The sequence below is a fragment of the Sciurus carolinensis genome, chromosome 19 (genome assembly GCF_902686445.1).
Source record: "Sciurus carolinensis chromosome 19, mSciCar1.2, whole genome shotgun sequence".
In the NCBI taxonomy this organism is placed as follows: domain Eukaryota; kingdom Metazoa; phylum Chordata; class Mammalia; order Rodentia; family Sciuridae; genus Sciurus; species Sciurus carolinensis.
Genome location: NC_062231.1, coordinates 6,614,894 through 6,638,919, shown reverse-complemented (window position 1 = coordinate 6,638,919; position 24,026 = coordinate 6,614,894). Strand labels below are relative to the sequence as shown.

General features: G+C 62.8%; 1 protein-coding gene across 9 annotated transcripts in view; it reads left to right on the top strand.

The window, feature by feature from the left end:
* Slc41a3 (solute carrier family 41 member 3) overlaps positions 1-21,748 on the top strand; it is a 29,309-nt gene extending 7,561 nt beyond the window's left edge. For 3 of the 9 annotated variants that reach the window (XM_047534533.1, XM_047534535.1, XM_047534534.1), the window contains 10 exons: positions 10,204-10,377; positions 12,133-12,204; positions 13,842-13,986; positions 15,370-15,516; positions 15,990-16,109; positions 16,238-16,382; positions 17,063-17,142; positions 18,868-19,002; positions 20,439-20,587; positions 21,405-21,748. In XM_047534533.1, coding sequence (XP_047390489.1) covers positions 10,204-10,377; positions 12,133-12,204; positions 13,842-13,986; positions 15,370-15,516; positions 15,990-16,109; positions 16,238-16,382; positions 17,063-17,142; positions 18,868-19,002; positions 20,439-20,587; positions 21,405-21,596 — 1,359 coding nt within the window. In that variant the 3' untranslated portion in view covers positions 21,597-21,748. Of the gene's footprint in view, positions 1-118; positions 222-2,968; positions 6,678-10,203; positions 10,378-12,132; positions 12,205-13,841; positions 13,987-15,369; positions 15,517-15,989; positions 16,110-16,237; positions 16,383-17,062; positions 17,143-18,867; positions 19,003-20,438; positions 20,588-21,404 lie in introns of those variants that run through there. The other 6 variants (XM_047534536.1, XM_047534539.1, XM_047534540.1 and 3 more) reach the window with 5 other exon arrangements.
* The last annotated feature ends 2,278 nt before the right edge of the window (positions 21,749-24,026 follow it).

The following is a 24,026-nucleotide window of genomic DNA, read 5'->3' as shown; positions in this document are numbered from 1 at the left end:
CCTACTTAAAGACAGCTTATTACCAAATATGATTCTGGACCTTGGGCACAGCATGGTTCTCTTGTGCAGATATAGCAAAACTCTACTGGACCATTTTCCTTCTGATTCTTGTGCTTAGTCTGCCTGGATTGCCGTGACAGAGTGCCACACACTGGGGGCCAGATAATGGACAAGTGACTGCTAGGATTTCAGGACTCCAGGATCAAGGTGGTGTGGACCTGGTGGGTGCCCCCTGAGGCCTCCTCTTGGCCTGTGGCTGTCATCTTCTGTGTCCAGATGGGGTCTTCCCCGGCCCTTTCTGTGTCTCATCCAAGGATACCAGTGACATAGGATCAGACCAACCTGATGACCTCATTTTAACCTCCTGAAGACAGTGTCTCCAAAAGGGTCTGTTCTGAAGTAGCGTCCAGGCACCAACATGAATTTGGGTGGGGGGACACAATTCAGCTTGCAACAAGGACTTGAAATGTTACGATACAGGCCACAGTGAATAATCTCGACCTCAGCCTTTTCACATGCCTGAGTGAACCAGCAGGATACGGTCTCCAGTGCCCTGCTGTGTTCAGGAGAGTGGGGCTCTGTGACTGAGGGACGTCACCAAGTCACCCACCTGGAGACAGGGCAGTGGCACTTCTTAGACCCTGGCAGCAGGCCTGTTCCCCAGCACTCATCCACAGAGCTCATGTTCTGCCTTTTTGATCTTTAGCAACCTAATAGATGGAAATTGCATAAGTAGCACTGATGTCTGTAGCTGCCTAGAAGTTATCCAGAAGTTTAGGAGCTTAAAATAGCATGCATGTATTAATCGGTGGTCGCTGAAACCAGGCACAGTGGAGCTGGGATTTCTGCCTCAGGGACTCTCCTGAGGCCGCAGTCCTCTTCCCAGTTTGCTCACAGGGTAGGCTTGGTAGGTTCCTCCCTGCTGCTGCCCATGTGGGCACCTCCAATATGGTGGCACCCCCAATATGGCGGCACCTCCAATATGGCGGCACCTCCAATATGGCCGCCCATTGCCTGTGTGCCGCCTAATCACAGAAGCCTGACCCCATCAGCTTCGCTTCTATTGATCAGAAACTGGTCCCTGGTTTCAGCCCAACGTTCCAGGGGAAGCAACTGCACAAGAACATCAGGAGTCGGTGGAGGCCTTTGTCAAGCGCTGCTGCCCACCACGTTCATCATGGTGTGGTCTGCATTTCTTATTTCGAGGTTTAGTGCCTTTGGGGCGCTGTTCCTGTTCTTTGCCGTAGTCACTCGTTCACCCCCACCGGAACGAGGTTGAGGCCCAGCCCCTAGTGCGACAGTGTGGAGGGACGCTGGAGCCTTTGGGGGCAGTTCGGGTCACCGGGGATGCACCTCCTGTCGTTCCCTTGCAAGTGGCGCAAGCGCGGTGCAGCCGGTGGAGAGCGTCCGGGCCCCACCCTCACCGACCGGAAGAAACCTCTTTTCTTTATAAATTAGCCGGTCTCAAAGGTTCTGTTTTAGCAACAGAAAACGGAGTGAAACACTATCTACGGGGTGTTTATCCCTTTCCTCATTACCCTAAGAGAGCTTTTACATTAGGGAAGTCAGCATTTTAATTATGATAATGGCTCATATCTCTTTTTTCCATTTATCTTTTGGGAGTTTGTTTGGTTTGTTTTTTTTACTATGAATACCTTTTCTTTAAGGAGTCATATTCACAGTCCTTCACGGTACCTGTGAGCTCCTTAGAAACAAGCTACCCCACCTTTGTCTACCCCCCACCTCTGGGTGCTCGGGGTGAGATGGTGAGATGCGCTCACAGAGGAGGAAGAGACCTGCCCCGCCTGCGTTTCCTCTCTTTGCGTTGCTTACCATCTCCAGGTGCTGTGCTGGTCTTAAAAGGGTTTGGTTGGGTTAATGCTCAGGTAATTGCAGACATTGGAAAATGGAAGCTTCCATTAGATACTCGTGTATTTAGCTGCTCTTTAAAAACCAGCAGATGTGGCGACACATCACAGATTGCTGAGTTGCAGATTGCCACACCTCTTGACACAGCACCTCTTCCTTAGCCCCAGTGCCGTAAGTCAGGGAGGCACCGTGTGACTAGGGAGACCCCCAGCCCAGTCTCGCAGGCTGAGACCCAGGCGCTGGCCAGGCTCAGTTCTGTCCTGGAGGCTCTGAGGTGAACATCTGCACCCTGGGTCCTTCTGGTCTTCATCCTTCATTTCCTTGATTCCTTGTGGCTGCAGGACCCAGGTTCCCAGTGTCCCTGCTGGCACTCAGCTGGGACTGAAAAGCCGTGCTTGAGACCGTCCCCAGGTGTTGGCGTGTGGCCCTTGTGTCTTCAGAGCTGGCCATGGAGAAATCTCCCTGACCGGGCGTACCCGCTGCTTTTAAGGGCTCCCCAGATGCGGCCAGGTTCACCCACGTTAATCCCCCTTTCTTCAAGTCCAGGAGACTCATGAGAGTCAGAAATGCCGGAAGTCTCCAGAAAGTGGGAAAGATGGGGAGCAGGGGCAAAGAATCCAGGGCCCCAGGCGTGGGGCGGGATGAGCATTATATACCCAGGCTGAGGACAGGAGGGTCTTCAGGCAGGGGTCACAGGCTGGCAAAGACATGGAGCAGGCTGGCGGGCGGGTGGCCAGCTGGTGGGGAGTTATGTGAGGAAGAATTGTGGCAGATGCAGGTAGAGACGAGACGGACCGTCCCCTCCACCTCCCGCCACGTCCCCAGACAGGATTGAACCCGGCATGCTCTCCACTGAGCTACGACCCCAGTCCTTTTTTCTTTTTCCCTTGAGACAGGGCTTCACTAAGTGGCTGAGGCTGGCCTCCAACTTGCGACCCTCCTGCCTCAGCCTCCTGACTCGCTGGGATTGCAGGTGTGCACCCTGGCACCAGCGTGACAGCTGTTCCTTAGTGCCAGACTCTGGGGCAGGGAGGGCAGCCCGGGAGACTGCACTTGGGAGCAGAGTGACCAGCCAGGGCTGTGGGAGGCAGACCACGTAGGAATGAGGGACGGGGAGGAGATAGTGGTTGGCTTGCTGTTCCGGGACCGGCAGACCCAGCGCCTGGCCTGTGATAAGGAGGGCGGAGTGACCAGGGACCTTATCCACGGAGCAGAGCGGGAGGGAACGTGGTAGTCAAGCCCCTCCTTTCTCCAGGCAGCGCAGAGCACTCCCCGGCCTTCTGCACGATGGACGCCTGGTGTCCTGATGGCACCCTGAACCAGCACTCGTGGGGGCAGGGGACGAGTGCTTCCCCAGGCGCAGGAAGGAGAGGGTCGTGGGGCGGACTTGGGGGTCTTCCCCTGGAGGCCTGACTCGGTGGGCATGACCCTGGAGCGCAGGCGACTCCGTGGATCACTTGCCTGTGGCACTAGGGACACCCAGAGGTCCACGTGTCACCTGTAACCCAAGTGGAGCTTGGCAGCACTCAGTAGTCAGACCAGCCCTGCAGGGAGCCTGGAGATCAGGCCGCCGTCCTCAAGAGCCACCATGGAGCCGAGGGCCTTGGCTTGAGTCAGTCATTCCTGGGGCTCCAGAGGGGGCACGGAGCGGCCGGGCGAGGCCTGGGGTGGCCGTGGCAGTAGCCGTGGAGACCTCTGCTGCCTCCATTTCTGTTTTGCGTGTCTGCAAGGCAGGAAATCCGCACAGCGCTTTGCTTGTCCTGGCGAGACATCTCTGAGACCCGGACTGGGTCAGTGTCCAGGCCAAGATGGCCGCCTGAAGTTTGGCCACGTGTGGCCCCTTGGGTGGGTGTTCTTCTTTACTGGGGACTGTGTAGGTAACAGATGATAAGCAGCAAGCTTCCTCCGAGTCCCATCATGCATTACGATGCAGTACCTCGTAAAATGAGTGAGTCCAGGCTGGGCATGGGGGCACACACCTGTCATCCTAGCGGCTTGGGAGGCTGAGGCAGGAGGATCACAAGTTGGAGGCCGGCCTCAGCAACTCAGTGAGTTCCTAAGCAACTCACTGAGACCCTGTCTCTAAACAAAATATAAAAAGGGCTGGGGACGTGGCTCAGGGGTCAGCACCCTGGGTCAAATCCCAGCGCCGAAAGGGAAAGCAAAGAGCCCCCGTCCTCTTGGCGGGGAGAACTGCTTCGGGTGAGAGGAGGTGGCCACAGACGACACAGGGCAAGCCAGCGGGGCTCTAGCTGGCTGGCCGTGGGCACCGTCCTCCCAGGTGGCCTTGGCCATGTCAGGAACCAGCTGGTCAGCACAGAGCATTCAGTCAGAGCTGGCCAGATGCCTGGAGTCGTGGCTGGGTCACCTTTTCATGAGGACAGTGGTTCCAGTCACCTCCTTCCGCCTGCTGTTCTGTGGGCCCACCTGGGGCTCTGTGGGGAGGGACCTGCCTTGAGACTTGGGGACACTGGGCACCCCACTCGGCACTGGCCTGGGGAGGACCACATCCTGTGCCATGCAGGGTGGCCAGGCAGGTCACATTCGGGAGCAGAGAGGGCACAGCATACGGAGGCAGGCTGCGTAGGAGCAGGGCTGGAGGAGGCGAGAGGAGGGTGTGGGCCCCGTGGGGAGGACCGTGGGCTGGGGACTGTGTCCACGGGGGCAGAACAGGGAGGACTGCAAGCCCTCTCTTTGCCCAGATGTTGGACAACAGCATCATAATCATGTTCAGCCAGGTGTGGCCCACGCCTGTCAGCCCAGTGGCTCAGGAGGCTGAGGCAGGAGGATCGCAAGGTGGAGGCCAGCCTCAGCCACTTAGCGAGGCCCTAAGCAACTCAGTGAGACCCTGTTTGTAAATAAAATATAGAAGAGGCTGGGGAGGTGGCTCAGGGGTTTAGGCCCCTGGGGTCAATCTCTGATAGAAAAGGAAAGCAAGCAAATAGCCTCCTTACAGTGCACAGGAGGTAATAAAAGTCCCTCGTGGTCCACCAACGCAACCACAGCTGACCATGTCGGTCTGTATCCTTCTGGACTTTTCTGTGTGAGAGCGAGAGATGAGATGAGCCCTTCCCTGAGGCAGCAGGCGGGCCGAGGATCCTGGGAAAGGCTGGGAAAGGCGTTCCCAGCTCTTCTGAGGAGCCGGGGAGGCCCCGAGATGGCCAGGCGCCTCGGAGGCCACCGGGACGGGGCCAGGGACTCGTGGGCCCGCTGAGGGCGCACAGGAGGGTCCACGGGAAGTGGCAGTGGGGACGAGAGCTGGCCAGGCGGAGGCGTCTCTCCAGGTGGCGCTGGGCTCCGTCGCCTCTTTCCCGGGGTCGGGTGGCAGCAGGGGACGTGCGAAAGGCCCCCTCCGGGGGTGCCGCGCCCTGTGCAGGGCAGGCTCTGGTTGCAGGAGACGGGTGAGGCCTGTCTGGCCAGCACCAGGGACACAGTGTGGGACGTGGGGCCCGGGGGCATGGTCAGCGTCCAGTTCCGGCAGCAGTGAGACGCTGGGACGGGAGCTCTGGACGCCCGGAGGGGCTGTCCCTGTCCCCATCTGCGGCCGAGCCCCTGAGCCTGCGGCTGGTGGAAAGCCGGCCACTCACCGGGCTCACGGGTCCACACCGTGGCCAGGGCTCGGGGCAGCGTCCTTGCTGGGCGATGAGGGGCCAGGCCAGGCCCGTTCACCCACCGGGAGGCAGATTGCGCTCACGTTCCACGGGGACCTCGGGGGCTCGGCCGGGCCACCCACCCCATGGCCGCTGGGCCTTCCTCAGAGCTCCCTGCGAGCGCAAGCCACATCCGGAGTCGGGAGATGGGACCTGGTGGCTTCTCGGGCCAGGCTGCTGCCATGTCGGGCAGGCGGGGAGGGGCCCAGGACCTCGGCCTGGGGTGGACCATGGCGGACGGTGGGCGGCCCTGTCCCTGGTGCTGGGGGAAGGCCGGGGACACCGCCATGCAGGCTGGGGTTCCCGGGGCTGAGCGGGCAGGGCCCGACCTCGCTAGCGGGAGGAAGCGGGGTCACTGGGAAGCAGCCTGAGCGTCCCCAGGGCCTTCCAGGGAGGACGGGGCTGCTGCATCCACAGCCTCTTCCTGTGGCCATGAGCCCCGGACACGGCCATCGAGGTGACCGCAGGGCATGCATCCTTCCTGGGGACCTGCAGAGCCTTGACCTTGACCGCAGGGACCGCAGGCCGCTGAGGCCCCTCTCGGCCAATGGCAGGGCAGCCCGGGCACACTGCAGGGAGGCGGCTGATCTTGGCCTGGACAGTCACCCAGCTCAGGCCAGCGTGGGCTGGGCCCTGGACGCTGTCAAGGTCGCTGCCGAGGACAGGGAGTCTCCCTGGCAGGCTGACCGAGGGAGGTCCCAGCTGACCCTAAGCCGCTCTCCAGGGAGAACCTGACCCGCGGGGCTGGACAGCCAGAGCTGGCGGACCCAGGACGAGGCGCGGCGTCACAGTGGCCTCGGTCCTCACTGGTTGACCCCGTCCCTCGGCCCAGGGTCTCCCTGAGGCTCGGGCAGCTGGGAACTTCTGGGTCGCCTGTCCGCGTGGACCCTGGGGAAGGGCGTCCAGCGCGGCAGAAGGGAAGCGGGGCCGGCAGGCGCCCGGGAATGTGGCGGCCGCGTCGCCATGGTGGTCACCCAGCTGAACCTGCAGCTGCGCTTCCAGGGCAGGAAGCTCCGAGGCGTCCGCTGTGAGCTCATCCGCTGCCCCCGCGGGGCCTCCCCGGAGACCTTCCTGGGCACCACCTGCCAGGTCACGGCGCCCATGCTGCTGTCCGGGCTGGGCATGATGGCGGCCGGCCTGCTGATGAACGCCGTGCAGGTGCGTGCTGGCGCAGAGGGGCCGCGCCCGGCCTCGCTGCCGGGGCTCCTGGGCCTCACTGGGGCCGGTGGGGCCCTCGGAGTCTGAGCGCCACGGAACAGGGAGGCCCACAGCCTCCCCAGAGCCTCGCCTGCGTGTCCCTGGCCTCCAGGAAGCTCAGCCTCTGTGTCCAGGCAGCATCAGCCTCCAATCTGGAGTCGCCCCCTGCCTCAGTTTCCCTGTCTGTAAAATGGGGACGAGGACCACATCCACCTCGCTTACGTTGTGAGAACCAGGTAGCGGGGTGACTGGCCCGCCCCTCCTCACTGGGCAGAACTGTGACAGGCTCACCCCAGAATTCCCTCGTGGGTCCTCGGGGGAGGACGAGGCTCAGGCGCGGGGCCTGGGTGGGCGAGGCTGTGGCGGTCTTCACCTGGCAGAGGCGTTTGCAGAGACGCCTGCCCCTTGGGCTTGGTGTGTTCCCTGAGCTTGGTTCAGCGTTGGGAGCGCGGAGGGCGGTTGCTGGGTACTTCAGCATCCCCTGTAGAGGCGACGTGCTGTTGAGAAGACCTGGAAAACACGGGGTGCAGTGGGGCACGCCTGCCATCCCAGTGGCTCGGGAGACTGAGGCAGGAGGATCACAAGGTGGAGGCTGAGGCAGGAGGATGGCAAGTTGGAGGCCAGCCTCAGCCACTTAGCAAGGCCCTGAGCAACTCAGCGAGACCCTGTCTCGAAATAAAATATAAAAAGGGCTGGGGAGGTGGCTCGGGGGTGAAGCAGCCCTGGGTTCAATCCCCAGTGCCAAAAAAAAAAAAAAAAACAGGAAAAACTAAGAAACAGACGCGAGACGGGGAGCATCATGCGGCCTCTGGTCAGCACTGTCCGGGAAGCGAGGCCGTGTTCCGTGGGTGCCGGGATAGTGTGTGGATGGCGCTAGGACACTGCTTCCTGTTTCTCAAGTGAACGTGCTCACAGGGGTGCAGGTTGAGCCGGGCGCCCAGAGTGTGGGGTGCGGGTCCCACCGCTGAGCTCCCCGCCCGCTCCTCGCGCCGCGTGGAACTGAACTCTCCACCCACTACGATGTCCCCGGTGGCGCTTCGCATTCCTCGTGTGCCCGGCCTCCCCTGGGTAGTGGCCGCCCGGGTGTCACCCTGAGCACCCGCCTCTGAGCTGGCGAGGGGCAGTGACCCCGGGCCACCTGGCCTCTGAGTGTCGGGCCTTCAAGGATAACGGAGCCATTCCGGGATGCCACCGTCCACGCCAGGGCTGTGCTGCAGACGGCGGGTGGAGGCAGCCTGCGAGCTGGGGTGGGGGCTGCGTGGCCACGGGGCCTCTGGGGCCTGCAGTGAGGGGCTCTGTCCGCCTCGGCGCCTTAGCTGTGCACTGAGTGCATACAGGTGGTGCTTCTGTTGGCTTTCAGGGTTTTAAAATACGTCTGAGACGTTCTTAATTTTAGTTTGGTGTCCACAGCCCAGGGCAGCCCCTCCCCAGCAGCGCCTGCGTGCCCCGCCCACTCTCCGCCTCTCTGACGTCTTTATTTTTGATACCCGAGATTGACCCCAGCGGTGCTAAACCCTGAGCCACCTCCCCAGCCCTTCTTATATTTTATTTCGAGACAGGGTCTCGCTGAGTTGCTCAGGGTCTTGCTAAATTGCTTCTGACTGCAGATACTAGAAAACCCACCTCAAGAACTAGGGCGGTTGTATTTCTAGAAAGAAGGCTGGAGCCAGCCCAGCTGCAGATCTGAATAATAACCCGGCTGAGCGCTGACGCCAGCATTTCCCCACGTCACCTTTGTCTTGGTCGACTAGGGCTGCCAGGACAGAGTACTGCAGACCAAGGGGCTTGAATAAGGGAAATGAGCCCAGCACGGTGACACACGCCTGTCATCCCAGCAGCTCAGGAGGCTGAGGCAGGAGGATTGAAAGTTGGAGGCCAGCCTCAGCCACTTAGCAAGGCCCTAAGCAACTCAGTGAGACTCTGTCTCTGAATAAAATACAAAATGGGACTGGGAATATGGCTTAGGTGAAGTGTCCCTGGGTTCAACCCCTGCTACCCCAAAAAAGATACCCTTCTTGTCCTACGAAAGATGCAGCTACTTGGACAGGGTGGGTGACGGCTAGGTAATGCTCTGGAAGGGAGAGGGATAGGCGGGAGGGGGCACGGAAAGGGAGACATGAAGGAAAGTCAGAATTATAAGGTCAGGGGAAACAGGAGCCCGTGGTGGAGGCCAAGATGGGATGATCGGAGAGGTCGGTACAGATCTAGGAGGACACAGTCCTGGAGGCCAAGGGAGGGGGTTCGGGGTGAGCCTCTCTAGTCGTGATTCTATGCAGAGAGGGAGGCCAGTGCCCTCCCACAGTGGAAGCAGCACGGAGGTTAGAAGAGCCATGGACTCAGGAGGCTGAGGCAGGAGGATCACAAGTTCAAGGCCAGCCTCTGCACTTCAGTGAGACACTATCTCCAAAAGGCCTGGGGAAGTAGCTTAGTGGTGGAGCACCCCTGGGTTCAGACCCCCTACCGTTAAAAAAAAAAGGGGGAATCCCATGAGACTAATGAGCCCCCCTTCATTAGGAGGCCCCTGCTTCCTTTACGGGAAGAGGGATGGCGGCCGGCCAGCAGGGCTTCGAGCTGAGGGGACTCATTGGAAGCCCCTGGTGGGGCCGGGTGGGGGAAGGGAGGGAAGTTCATTTTGACCTGGGGGCTGGCGCGGGCGTGGCTCTGCATGAGGTGGGTGAGCGCCAGGGTGGGGGTCTCGCGGGAGGGGACAGGGCGAGCCAGCCAGCCCGCCCCAGGAGTGCGTGTGTGACGGACTCCGTGTCCTGAGCCGCCCGGGCGCACGGGGCTGATAGCGCAGCTGCTCGGGCCAGAGCCAGGTGCTGCGGAAGACAGGGAGTGGAGGGACCGTGCCGATAAGGGCTTCGGCCTGGTGACGCTGTCCCCTGGAGGGGCAGCTCAGGGCCTCTCAGACCTGGGCCTGGGCTCTGAACTCTCAGCTTGGCAGACAGGGAGGGGAGAAGCCGAGGGGAGGGGCAGGAAACTGCCCCCAGACCACCTGCCTGGAGCCAAGCGGGGAGGAGAGCACCTGGCATCCCAGCAGCTCCGGAGGCTGAGGCAGGAGGATCGCAAGGTGGAGGCCAGCCTCAGCCACTTAGCGAGGCCCTGAGCAACTCAGCGAGACCCTGTCTCTAAATAAAACATAAGAAGGGCTGGGCACGGGGCTCAGGGGTCAGCACCCCTGGGTTCAGTTCCTCTCCCGAAAAATCAAAGGCCCGTGTTGGGGCGTAGGAGCAGGGGCTGCTCCCATCACCCCGGCTGGTCTCGTCAGGCCTTTGACGCCATGACGCTCTGCGGTTCCCGCGAGCTCCTGCTGCAGTTCAGCATCGCACACAGCGACTCCGCAGCCTGGCTGGACTGGTGGCCTGCGTCCAGCCCCAGCCCGCTGCTGAGGGCCAGAGGGACGAGGGTGTGGGAGCCCCGGTGGCCGGCATGGCGAGGACCCGCCGGCCTCGTCGCCCTGCCGCTCACAGGCCCGGCCGGCACTCAGCAAAGGTCCCCCGCGCACACCTCGGGGACCGGCTGGTCTCGGTCCTCCCGGCTCTTTCTCTTCCAGCGCTGGCCCGTGTTCGTGGAGGTGAAGGACCTCTTGACCCTGGTGCCACCCCTGGTGGGGCTGAAGGGGAACCTGGAAATGACGCTGGCGTCCCGACTCTCCACAGCCGTAAGTGGACACGCACGAGCCAGGGTCAGCACGGTCCCCCTCCAGGTGCCCCGAGTGGCTCGAGGGGGGGGGTTGGAGCCTCCAATAGAGTGTTGTTAGGTGTTGTCACCTCCTGACGCCACCCGGGTCTGTGTAGGAGGGACAGAGGGACATTTGAAGCAGGAAAGAAAGGACCAGGTGACAGAAAGGGAATCCCAGGGGAAAGACGCGGTGTCACCAGAAAGCGGCGAGCGAGACGCTAGCGTGCGCCAGAATAGACGGCCCGGCCCCGGGGCCTCAGAGCGCGGGCTCCTCGTCCCAGGCCACCCAGGTGTCAGAGCAGCAAGCGGCCCGGGACAGGTCGGGCAGGCCCGAGAACGCAGGCAGGGCTCTCGCCGCTGGTGACGTGGTGGGGACACACGCAGGCGGGTGTGAGAGTGCGTCCGTGTGCAGGAGTCTCTGCCCTGGGCTGTCCAGGCCTTAGGTGGTCACTCGGTGACGCTCCACTGCTCTACCGCCCGCGACCCCATTGTGCTAGGGTGGCGGGCGGGTCGCAGAGACCAAAGAAGCCACCCAGAGATGAGGCGCGAGGCTTAGGGGACGTGCTCACGGGGAAGATCGAGGGGCAACAGGCTGGTCAGGTGGGCCCCTGGAAAGTGCAGTGGTGACCGTGGCCTGGGTGGCCCCCCACCCGACCCACGGCCCCAGGGCTTGGCCAGCAGGCGGCACCAGCTTCGCTGCGTGTGGCCCGCGGGGTGGGCGCCTCCGCTCCTCCGGGCTGTGTGGTTCCCACAGGGAGGGGCTTTCGTAGGTGGGCTCGCTGGTGGCGGGGACAGTGGCATCATTAGGCCACCTTGCATGCAAAAAGCAGCTGTCACACAGCCCCAACTGGCTGGGTCCAGCCCAGGTGAGGGACAGCCCTGGTCCTTCAGGGTCACTTCTCTCCACACATTCTGGTCCAGACTCGCCATCCGGTTCCCTTAACATGGCTTGATTCTTGGGATCAGAGAGGGACACTTCAGGGACAGAGTCTCACTGTCCTCTTTTTCTCCAAGGATGACACAGCTGCAGTTTAAACTTGTCTCTAAAATGATTCTGTCAGTGTTGCGGATCTTTCAAAATATATAAAGCACGAAAAGAAGGTAGAACCTCGGATTCGATATGACATTTCAGTACGATAGTGCTGCCCCTTGTTCTGACGGGGACCCCAAGCGGAGTCCTTGACCTGCACTAGACAAGAGTGGACTCAAGCCAGGCGCGGTGGCGCACGCCTGTAATCCTAGCCATGCGGGAGGCTGAGGCAGGAGGATCACAAGTTGGAGGCCAGCCTCAGCAGCTTAGGTGCTAAGCAACTCAGTGAGACCCCGTCTCTAAGCTCAAGCCCCCGGGGTTCAGTCCCTGGTACCAAAAACAATAGTGAAGAAAGAGCCGAGCAGCTTGGAACGCGTTGCTTGAGTGGGCGAGTTCGCAGAGGGGAGGCTGTCGGAGGATGGGTGCTGGTCAGGGCGATGTGGCCAGCTGGAGAGGGCAGGCGGAGGCCTGGTCGTCCTCAGCCACGTGTGTCCCCAGGCCTGGAGGTGCTCCCTGGCCCCCGGGCCCCACCTCTGTCCCTCCACCCCACAGAAGAGGCCGGTCCACTCTTGCGAGCAGGGCAGCCGCGTGTTCTGACGCCAGTGCGGTGCCATGTCTGGCCTCCCCCTGAGACCAACCTGCTTCAGGGGCGACTGGCCGGCCCTGGGCCCGGCCACCCACCCTCCGTCCTGCTCTGCTTCCCAGGCCAACACCGGCCAGATCGACGACCCCAAGGAGAAGCACAGGGTCATCAGCAGCAACCTGGCGCTGGTCCAGGTGAGTGTCGCCCGGCCTCGCTGGACCTGCGGGGGATGTTCCAGTGGAAGGGGGACGCCCAGTGTGCCCCTGTCCCCGCACGCTGGACGGGACCCTGTTTGTGGGGCAGCTGGAGGCGCAGCCACCTGGAGGGGGCGCCTCTCCTGGGACCCAAGGTCCCCAGCCTCCCGGCCCCCTCCTTCCGGGCCAGTTTCTCGCAAGTCCCGCGTGGCTCCCGCTGCGCCACGCTCCAGCAGGCCGCGCTCACCCGAGCCCGGCTCCAGGCCCCGGCTCCTCTCGTTGGCGCTTCCCAGGCCCTTCACGTGGACCTTCCGGGGACCCCCGGCCCTGCTCCTGTTCCCGCCCTCGACAGCGACGCCGCCTCCGCCAGAGCCCGCGTGGGCCAGGTCCCGGGAAGCTCGTTCCTGGGCGCTGGGCCCAGCAGAGCCAGGGCAGGAGGCCAGGCAGGGAAGCTGTCCCCAGCCCGCATCCCGGAACTTCCGCACGTCTCTGGGGGGCAGCCTGTGGCCCAGGGAAGGTGGACTGAGGTCGGACGGGCAGTCGCGTGTCCTCTGCGGGGCCGTGGGCAGGGCTGGGTGGCCCACTTTTCCCGTCACCTGGCCTCTAGAACCCCCGTGCCAATGCCTGTGGAACCCCAGAGGCTGCGCCCCGTCTCCCGGAGGCCCAGCTCAGTCCAGCTGTGGCGGCTCCGGGGACTCAGCCAGCAGAGGGGCCTGGTTGCCCTGAGGAGAGGCCGAGGCTCCCAGGGCATGAGTGGACCAGAACATGACCTCTGTGGTGGGGTCTTGAGGTCCCCTGAGAGGCCTGCCTGTCACAGGCTGGTCCCCACAGGCAGGCGGTTGAGCTTGACGAAGTCGACCCCACCCTGGGCTCTGGCCGTGAGGTGCACCACAGGCCCAAAGCAAAGGGGCCCGTCCATCATTGACTGGAGCCTCCAGAACTCTAAGCAGGAAACCTTGGTTTTTTTGTTTTGTTTTGTTTTTTGCACCAGGAATTGAACCCAGGGGTGCTTAACCACTGAGCCACGTCCCCAGCCCTTTTTTTTATTTTATTTAGAGACAGGGTCTTGCTGAGTGGCTGAGGCTGGCCTCCAACTTGCCATCCTCCTGCCTCAGCCTCCCACACTTTGGGTTTAAACATTTAGGTGTTTGTTTTTGCATACATACATATCGGATTTTCCCCACCCTCCATGCAGTATCCACCCATTCCATTTGATTTGAAATGGCACCTGTCAAAAGTGATCAAACTTGATTACTTTAAATTTTAAAAGTTTAAAGCCAGGTGTGGTGGTGCACACCTGTTAGCAACTTGGGAGGCTGAGGCAGAGGGGACAGCAGCCTGGGGGGAGGTGAGCTGGGGGACAGTGGCCAGCTGGGAGCCCGCCGTGGCCCCTGGCCTGCGCTGCGGACCTGAGCTGCAGAGCACCTTTGTCCGGAGCAGGAGTGGGGCTATGACAGGTGGCGCCCGTCAGCGGAGCCCAGGTGGCAGGGTCGTCTTGAGGGACTCAGGCCCAAGGGTGCTTGTCTCTCGGGTGAGGGGCGCAGGCAGTGGCGGTGCCCGCTGCCCCCTGGGTGCCTCCAGCGCCTGACCGCGGGGAGGGCCGGCGCGGTCCCCCAGTGTGACCCCTGTCCCTCCAGCTGCAGGCCACCGTCGTGGGGCTCCTGGCTGCAATAGCCGCCCTGCTGCTGGGTGTCGCGACGAGGGAGGGGCTGGACCTGTCCAAGGTGACCCTGCTGTGCGCCAGCAGCGTCATCACCGCCTTCCTGGCCGCCTTCGCCCTCGGTGAGCCGCCGCGAGAGCCCGTCCCCCTTCCTGGCTGCCGCCCTGCGGGTCCTTCCCAAGCCCCTGGGACCTGCCGTGGGAAGAGCCTGCGACCGCGGTGTCCCTGCGCCCTCGCTCGAGGGTCTGGAGACGGGAGCGGCCTCGGCCAGCCCTGACCGCCGGTCCTGGGAAGCAGCTTGTCAGGCGCAGGCCTGGACGTCCCCTGAGGGTCCCCGGCCGGCGGGGAGGGAGCGGTGGCCGCCTTCCCCGGCAGGAGTCCACCCACCCTCCCGACCCGGCAGCTCCCGCAGGCCCCGCCCCTGACCCCGCCCCTTCACCGAGGCCCCGCCCTGCCCGGGCGGCCTTGAGGCCCTGGTTCCTCCAGCCGCAGCCTGGGCGGCTCCTCCCTCCCTCCCTCCGCGTTGCTGCCCACTGTCCCCAAGACGCCGGCTCCTTGAGCTCGGGACCGGCCTCCTGTCACCTGCTGCAGGGGGTGCTCGGGCGGGAAGACAGGACGCTGGCCCCAAGCTGCCCTGTGGATCGGGGGAGCTAGTCACTGTGACTCTTGTAGCACTTGGGGTCTGTGGGGCCAGCACTGGGGACGCCCTGAGGCCCCTGCGTGTGTTCCCAGGAGGCCTGCCCAGGTCACAGCTGCTGCAGTCTCTCTGCTCCGGTCACCCAGGCGGGGGCCTCCCCGTCCATGGGGCAGAGCCCGTGTGGGTGACCGCCAGCGCTTCCCAGGGCCAGGCTCATGGCCAGCCCCAGCCACCCGCCCAGCCCGGTTCTGGATGTTTCTGGACCGAGTGGGCCTGGGTTTCTCTGGGCGGGCCTGGCTTTGTGCGGTGGAAGAGGGTCAGGTGACCCTGGGGCTCACCCAGCACCAGGCCCGGGTTGGGTCCCTAGCACCGAGGAAAACAAACAAACAAACAAACAAACAGAAAAGCCCTGACTGGACCTGAGGTCACGCCTCCCGCCCTGCCTTGCCGCTCACGGTCGCCCCTCCAGCTCTCTGGGGTCTCCAGGGGCCTTGTGGGCCCCTTGGGCAGCTCGCAGCCTCGCTCCTGTGCCCGGAATGTCGGAGGCCAGCGGAGGAGCCTGGCTGCGGGTTCGCTGAGCTGTGTCCCCAGTCAGGCTGTGAGCCTGAGGCCAGCTTCCTCCATGCTGCGTGTGTGCGTATAGTGGCGCCTTGGCCATCTGGAGGGGTCCAGCCCTCCTAGAGAAGGACCTTTGGGAGGTGGCTCCTCGTCGGAGCCTTGAGGCAGCTCCTGGTTGTACCCAGAGGCCCCAGTGGCCTCAGGGGCGACGGGAAGCTCCCCAGAGTTGGCTCCTGGGCTCCTGCAGGTGCTCCCGGGCCACAGGCCTCCTCGGGCCTCTGCCCCTGGGACACGCCTCCCCTCTCTGCAGGCGTGCTGATGGTCTGCATCGTGGTTGGCGCCCGGAAGCTGGGCCTCAACCCCGACAACATCGCCACGCCCATCGCAGCCAGCCTGGGAGACCTCATCACGCTGTCCATTCTGGCCGTGGTCAGCAGCTTCTTCTACAGACACACAGGTAGGAAGAGCTTCTAGAAGGACAGGCCCAAGCTGGGCGTGGTGGTGCACGCCTGTCATCCCTGAGGCTTGGGAGGCTGAGGCAGGAGGATCGCAAGGTGGAGGCCAGCCTCAGCCACTTAGTGAGGCCCTGAGCGACTCAGCGAGACCCTGTCTCTAAATAAAATATAAAAAGGGCTGGGGAGGTGGCTCAGTGGGTAAGCACCCCGGGTTCAATTTGTGGTACCAAAAAAAAGGCCAGGCCCAGGTCACCACCCACCGAGGCTGCGTTCCAATGGGGCCCTGTCCCCTCAGGAAGCACCCAGGGTATGGCAGAGGCAGGAGCCCTCCTTGTACAAGAGCAGGCTGGGGGTCGCTCAGCAGGTCCCCTAGGCCTAACCCAGCAGGAGCCTCACCACCTGCCCTGTCCTGGGCAGCTGCCCGCCAGCTCTCCCGAGTGGAGCTGTTGTGTAATAAGGGAGGTTGTCCCTGCAGGGTGCGGCCACTCGGTGCTGGTGACGATCCCGCGGGTGGAACCCTCCAGAGCGGCGGTGGCCCGCGGGCAGCTTTTCCCGAAGCCTCGTGGGCCGGCCAGGCTTCTTTGGAGGCTTAGTGGTGAGGGTGGAGGCGTCTCCTGGGTTCACGGTGTCCATGGTGTCCTTAGTCCCGCCCGCCTCTTGCCCGAGACGCCCAGGGCCCCCGGCCAGGCCCCACCAGCCCCTGTCGCCGCCTCTTGCCTTTAGACAGCTGGTTCCTGAGCCCGCTGGTCTGCCTGGGCCTGGTGGCGCTGACCCCGCTGTGGGTCGTCATCATCAGGCGGAACCCGCCCATCACCAAGATCCTGAAGTTCGGGTGGGTCCCCATCGTCCTGGCCATGGTCATCAGCAGGTGAATATGGGCGGGGCCGCAGCCACCGCCTCCCCCTGCGGGCTCGGGGTCCCTGGGCCAGCGCCCGCCGGCCACGCCTCCTGCCTCCCGCCCGGCCTCTCCCTGGCCCCGCGCAGGAGGCCGCTCTGCGCAGGCGCTGGAGCAGCGGGCGCCGTGGGGCTGCCCTCGCTGCCCGCGCTGCCCACGCCCTGCTCGGCTGCGGGTCCCTCCCTGTGGCCCTGGGGACCCCGTGGCTGCCGTTTTTGCGTGGCTGCTGTGCGCCAGCACCTCCGTCCCAGACCAGGGCTGCGGGCCAGGGCCTTTGCTTCCAGAAGGTTCCGAGGCTCCTCATTCCCAGCAGTCTGGCCTCTCTGGGCCTCTAGGAGGTCGGGGTGGGCAGCCTCCTCCGAGAGCCAGGGCGCCATCCCAGCCGGGGTTCCGGGCCAGGGCCAGGCCAGGGGCCAGTGAGACGCAGGGACCGGGCGGGGCGTGTGTCCTGTGGTGGAGTCTTGTCACCTGCCCAGCCTGGAACAGCTCCGGGTCAGGACAGTGATGGTGAAGCGGGAGCGGAGGACAAGGGGAGCCCAGGGACCACCGCAGGGGACAGGGGGCGCCGGCCAGGGCAGGAAGGCACCCTGAGGCGGCGCTGTTGGGCCCTCGCGTCCCCTCGGGTCGCTGGACGCCGCCTGCTCTCTCCCCAGCTTCGGAGGACTCATCCTGAGCAGGACGCTCTCCGAGCAGCCGTACGAGGGCATGGCCGTGTTCACGCCCGTGCTGTGCGGTAGGTGTGCGCCGGCCGCGTCCCCCGGGTGTTCCCGGGTCAGCCGAGGCCCAGCCGAGGCCCTGCCCCCGCCCCACGGGCCACCAGGACGGAGCCTCCCTGGCAGCCCAGGCCCGCAGGCGCCCGGTCTCAGCGGACTGCGTAGCCCCCGGACAGAACCACCTGGGATCCCGGCCACGCGCTCTCACGGGCCCTTTAAGACTCGGCTGGTTCAAACGCAGACCTGGACGAATCTGTCTGGATTTGTCTCCACCTTAAAAATCAGGGTGTGGCAGTGCCCGGTTTACCTTCTGCGCCTGGCCACCTCCGTGCACCCTGATCAGGACCTGAGACGCCCCCGTTAGTCTCCGCCACGCCCGGGTCTCCTGTGCCTGGCTCCCTCCCGCTGTCACCCTGTGAGCTCTTGGGCAGAGGATGACTCGGTCCGTCTGTTTACTTATTTTTGGTTCCAGGGATTGAACCCAGGGGCCCTTGACCACTGAGCCACACCCCCAGACGTTTTTCTATTTAATTAGGCACATGGTCTCGCTGAGTTGCTCAGGGCCTCCCTAAGTGGCTGAGGCTGGCCTCCAACTTTCCATCCTCCTGCCTCAGCCTCCCGAGCTTCTGGGATGACTGGCATTGCCACCTCACCCAGCAGATCACTCCTCTTTTAACCAAAACTGCACTTATTGTCCGCTATCTGATAAGGCTCTGTAAGCGGAACTGGTCAGTCCAGAGAGGGGAAAATGTGAGACGTCATTGAGCAGTTTGCTTGGTTCGAAGGCCTTGGTCTTCTGGGACTGTAGAAATGGGCTCAGAGGCCCTTGGTCAGCTCGGCCGTCTCACCCTGGCAGGGCTGGAAACCTTTTCCTGCACTCCTGGAAGCAGGACGCCTCAGCAGGGACCCCCAGAATTTCCAGGGAGCGCACAGACTCCTGGTCTTCAGGGACACCCGTCTCTTCGTGGGTCCTGAACACCGTAGTCATGCAGGACCCCTGGCATCCCTGCAGATCTTTAAAGTCACTCCTAACTGCGGGCCCTGCGAGGGCCTCACGTAGCACACAGATTGAAGCCCAGCAGAAAACAGCTTTGCTGCCAGCGCACGTTAGTAATCCCAGTGGCTCAGGAGGCTGAGGCAAGAGGATGGCAAGTTGGAGGCCAGCCTCAGCAGCTTAGCACAGTGCTGAGCAACTCAGCAAGACCGTCTCTAATAAAATAGAAAAAGGGCTGGGGACATGGCTCCGTGGTTAAGCACCCCTGGGTTCAATCCCCGGTACCAAAAAAAAGAGAGAGACCAGCTTTGCCTTTGAGCCCGTGGGCCACCCGCCGAGAGAGGTGTCCCAGGTGCTGGTGTGGGCCAGCCTGAGCACAGGACGCCCCCTCTGCCCTTGCCCTTCATCTGCTCAGTGGTTCCCGCCTGATCTCTGGCTCCTGCCCTTGGCCGTGACCTTGAGTCTGAGCTCCTTTACCCACATGTCTCCCAAGCTCCCTGGCCGACTGTCCCCCCTCCCCTCCTCCTGTTCTGAACGGCGTCCATCCCTGGCCTTAGGAGGTGCCAGCTGTCCCTGCAACACCTGACCAGGAGGCCCAGGCGGCCCTGGGTGGCTGCTGAACAGGAAGGGATGGCTCCCGTGCTGAGGGGCTGGGCGGGCTCCCGGGAGGCCAGCCCTGGCCGTGGACGGAACCCAGTCCCCTAGTGCAGAGACGGGCCCCCCGGCGTTCTGGTTTTCCCTCCCCGCGCAGGTGTGGGCGGCAACCTGGTGGCCATCCAGACCAGCCGGATCTCCACGCACCTGCACACCTGGAGCACGCCCGGGGTCCTGCCCCCCCAGATGAAGAAGTTCTGGCCCAACCCCTGCTCCACCTTCTGCACCTCAGGTGGGTCTGGGCCCCTGACTCTGTTCAAACGAGGAGGATCAGCCTTCGTAGCTCAGGGAGCCTGAGGCCAGCGTGGACCTCAGCGGAGGTGATCTTGGGACCCAGGTCCTCCTCCGAGACACCCGGCTCCCCGGCCGCCACGTCTACGGCTTGCTGCTGTCTATGGAAAGGTCTGTTGAGCTGGTCAGGTGACAGTGGTGAGCAGGGACAGTTCTTGCCTCTGGGAGTGCAGAGTCCAGAAGAGCAGACGGGCACGGGAAGGTGAGCCCCGCGCTCCGGCTGTGGTGCGCTCAGGAAGGCCGGGCCCGGGGCGTCCTGAGGACCACTGAGAGGGTTGGGAGGCTCTTCCCTGAGGCGAGGAGGCCCGGTGGGGAGGACCGGGGAGCAGAGGCCAGAGGCAGGAAGCAGCTTCGGTGCATCTGAGGAATTGGAGGGCCAGTGAGCCCCCTATGGAGATGAGGAAGCCGAGGCCAGAGTGGTGACAAGGAGGGGACTGTAGAGGGCCTCGCAGCTGGAGCACAGGCCGATTCCGTTCTGAGAACCACTGGTTTCCGTTCTGGAAGCCCAGGGCGTGTTTTATTTTGGTATCGAGGATTGAACCCAGGTCTTAGCCACTGGGCCACGTCCCCAGCCCTTTTTATATTTTTAGAGACAGGGTCTTGCTGAGTCACTTAGGGCCTCCCTAAGTGGCTGAGGCTGGTCTCCAACTTGCGATCCTCCTGCCTCAGCCTCCCGAGCTGCTGGGGTTACAGGCGTGCACCCCCCCCCCCATGTTAGCTCTTTTCATGGAGACGCTTCTGTTGGAGAAGCGGGTCTCCTTCACGTGTCACGGTACTAACGTGTGGTGGGCTCAGAGCGAGTCACATTCATTGCAGACGCTTAGAGAACAGAGAAGCCTGAAGAAAATGTGGGTTTGGGGGCTGGGGAGATGGCTCAGTCGGTAGAGTGCTTGCCTTGCAAGCACAAGGTCCTGGGTTCCATCCCCAGCACCAAAAAAAAAAAGACAATGTGGGTTTGCTTGCCCATCACACAAGTGCCACCCGGCTGCTGATGCTTCTGTGTGAAGGGGCTGCCCGGGTTCCTGCTGGAAGAATCACTGTGATGGTGTGGGGTGTCCCCTGACGTCCCCAAGCTGTGTGCCACCTCACCACCCTCACCCTTTCTCTGGCCTCTGCCCAGGATCTTCTCTCCAAAATGTATCTCAACTAAGGCGTCGTCTCCCCAAAAGGCCCTCTGACCCCAGACCTCCTCCCTCCTCCCGTACCCCGGCGCCTGGTGGCGGTCGCCCTGTGAGGCACCCTTTGTGCTGGCGTCTGTCACGGGGAGTCTCCACTCCTTCCTAAAAGTGGCAGCCCCGTGAGGTCGGGGACGGGTGGATGTGGCACGCGGTGGGCAGCTGGCGGCCGTCCCCTGACCTCTGGGTCTGTCCCTCCCAGAAGCCAACGCCAGGTCGGCCCGCATCCTGCTGCTGCTGGTGGTCCCGGGCCACCTGATGTTCTACTACATCATCTGCCTGGCCGAGGGGCCGTCGGTGACCAGCAGCAAGAGCTTCGTGGTGCTCTACCTGCTGGCCGGCCTGCTCCAGGTGAGGGCGCCGGCCGGGTCCCTGGGCAGCAGGCAGGGTCCCTGTCTTCCGAGTGTCGCCCAGTGCCAGGGTCCAGACCCCGGTCACTGCCCGCCTCGGGCTCCACACAACACCACCATCAGGACCGGGCCGCCCAGGACGCAGCTGAAGGTGGCACAGTCTTGGGCTGGGGCTGGATGGCCAGGCGGCGGTGCTGGGTGGACCAGAGTCATGTGGACTTGCCCTGGAAGGTTCTGGAAGGCCTAAGTGACCAGCACTTCAGGGGAGAGATGGGAGTCCCAGCCAGTCCCAGCGGTGGCGCTGGAGGAGGCCAGGAGCAGGAAGCAGCCCCCCAGGGACAGATGAGGGTCCCCCTCCAGCCCGCACATGAGTCCGGAGCCCGGCTTGGACACTGTCCTAGTCTGTCGTGTTGCTGGGCATCTTGGAGTTGATCTGAGAATTCTGGTGGCTGTAGGGTCCCCACGGCATGACGCACGTACCTGGGAGGCCCCAGGACTCAACAGAGGGGAAGTGGAAAAGGCAGCGGCCGCGAGGGCAGGTGGGAGGCAGGAGAGCGGGCTGGAGAGCGGGCCGTGTTGGGACGACGCCTCCCTGCAGCCGGGACTCATCCCTTGGTGATCCGACCACCTGCCCGGCCCAGCACACAGGGGCCAGGCTCCCAGCCCAGGTCCGAGCCCTGCGGCCCCCGAGGGCGGTGGAGGAAGGGGCTGGCCGGGGCTGATGTCGCGGCCTCTGCGTCCGCGACAGGAACCAGCGGTGCTTCCTGCTGCCCTTGGCCACTTCATCGGGTCGTCCGTGTCGCTTGCTCTTGCCACAGGTGACAATCCTGCTGTACCTGGCGGAAGTGACTGTTCGGCTGACGTGGCACCAGGCGCTGGATCCGGACAGCCACTGCATCCCCTACCTCACGGGGCTGGGGGACCTGCTGGGCACCGGCCTCCTGGCGCTCTGCTTCCTCCTCAACTGGTTCCTGCGCGGCGCCTCGGAATGGATCCCGGGGCCCCCCTGACGGCCCCCGCCGCCCAGGAGACCTTCGCCTGGCGCCAGCGGGTGCAGGATGCCGTATGTCCCTGGCAGCCCTCGGGCGGTCGCCAGCCTGCCTCTGCCGTCGCCTCCTGCACATCTGCCACTGGACGAGCTGTAGGCGGACCCCGCGGGCGGGCACCTCGTCTGCGCATGTGCGCGGGCGCTGGGGGCGGGGCCGGGGGCGGGGCCAGCGCGCTCTCGGGCCGCTGGGTCGGGTCGTGCGGCCAGACGGGGAGGAGCCAGAGGGAGCTCAGCCCGACCTAGGTCTGCGGAGCCCCAGCTCCGAGTCCCCGTGCGCATGCGCGCACCTCCGTGCACCAGACCCGGGCAACCCCTGGCTGCTCCCGGCGTCCACCCTTATAGCTGCTTTTTGTTATTTTCCTTTTACTTTTTTATTATTTTTCTTTTATTTTTTAACTTTTTAAAGTTATTTTCCATTTTAGTCTTTTTTTTTTTTTTTTTGGCCAAAACTTCTGTTGCGATTACAATGATCAGAGAAGTATAAAATAAAGCGCGATACCAACCTTGGCTTTTTGCATCCTTAGAGGTTAAGGCCAGGTCAGCGGAGGGAAGATCAAGACCCACGTCAAGTTAAAAAGCAAAGCGAGAATGGAGGTCCAGGTGCGGGTCAGGAAGGGCACGCTGGGTCTCAGGAGCGGCCCGTGGGCGTGCGAGCCGCGAGCGCAGACCAGGCTGTTGGACGCCTTAGTCTGGTGGGCAGGATGTGGAAGCTGCGTGACGGGACCGTCGCGTGTGGTCGCACGTCAGTGGACGAAGAGAGGGAGCTGCCTGGTGCCCAGTGTGCCCGCCAGGGTTTATGGTTGAAGGGTGGAGTGAATGTGCGAGAAGTGGAATTAGAATGGGCAGAGTTAGGGCTTGCTAAGCTGGTCCGTGGCGCAGGCCTGTCATCCCAGCAGCTCAGGAGGCTGAGGCTGGAGGATCGCAAGGTGGAGGCCAGCCTCAGCAGCTTAGCGAGGCCCTAAACTACTCAGTGAGACCCTGTTTCTGAATAACATATAAAAAGGGCTGGGGTGGTGGCTCAGGGGTTGAGCACCATGGGTTGACTCCCTGGTTCCCAGGTAAGAAGTGTGGTTCACTCACCTTGATGTGTATGAAAGGCTGTGATTTCAGAGCGCATGCTAGTGACCGGTCACCTTTGCTCTAGTGACTGGTGAGTGACTGACGGAGTGCTGTTAAACAGAGTAGATGGTCCTTAGAAGCTGCCAGGTGACGTGGCTTCTGATGGCCAGGCAGGCCCAGGCTGGACGCCGCCGAGGGGCTTCCCCACCTCTTACTGCAGTCCCTTTTCTAGAAGGTCGTGGTCAAGTTTTTCTTTTTTCCCTCCTCTGAGGGACAGGGACTGGAGCCCGGGTCCTGCGGGCCAGGCTAGCGCTCTGCAACACGAGCCATCTACTCAGCTCAGGATCAGTTTTTAAAAATCAAGTTTGGTAAGCCCGTGGGAGACGTAGTCTCACAACCACGCAGTCCGCTGCCGTCTCAGGGCTGAGGAAGCAGAGCCCCTCACCTGGTGACTTTTTTAAAGCAGTCCTTGTTGGACTGATTCAATCAAATCCGCCACTGCTGGATGACCACGGTTTCCACGGTGTTTTTTTTTTTTTTTGTTGTTGTTGTTTTTCTTTTGGTACCGGGGATTGAACCCAGGGGCACTTGACCATGGAGCCACGTCACCAGCCCTTTGTAGATTTTATTTAGAGACAGGGGCTCGCTGAGGTGTTTAGGGCCTGGCTAAGTGGCTGAGGCTGGCCTCCAACTTGCGATCCTCCTGCCTCTGCCTCCTAAGCTGCTGGGATGGCAGGCGCTCCATTTCCAGTTTTGACCAAGGTCTGGCACGGAATGGAAGGCTGCTTCCTTTCGTTGGCGTGAGCGTGGCCTGGGTGATACCTTGTATAATCAAAATACTAAGCAGCCTGTGAGGAGGCCACTCTCGCCCGTGGACTCTGAAAAATTTGATCACAAGGAAAAAAAGAAAAAAACTCAGACAATATTCTAGGGAAATGGAGAAGCCCGAGGCGTGGGGGCTGCCGGTCCTGGAAGAACGGGAAGCCAAGGAATCCTGGAAGGCACGCTGTTTGTCCCTCGAAGGCTCCTGCTCAGGAAAGGTGGCCCACGAGGAATGACAGCGTCCCCGGGCGGCTGGGGCGAGCAGAGGCCCCGCAGGGGGAGCGTGGCCTCCCGAGCTGCTCCGCGGGGTCCTGCTGGGCCTCTGGCTGCGAGGCCCTCCGTCCCGGGCAGATGCGGGGCGACGGCGGGAAGCTGGCGTCCGGCCCGCAGGCGGCTTCCTCTGAGCCCAGAGGGATGAGGCAGGAGGCCCTGGGCGTCCAGGGGGAGAGCCGGCCAGGGTCCCGGGCCCTTTCCCGTGACCCTTTGCGCACGGTACTGAAGGCCCCGCGAC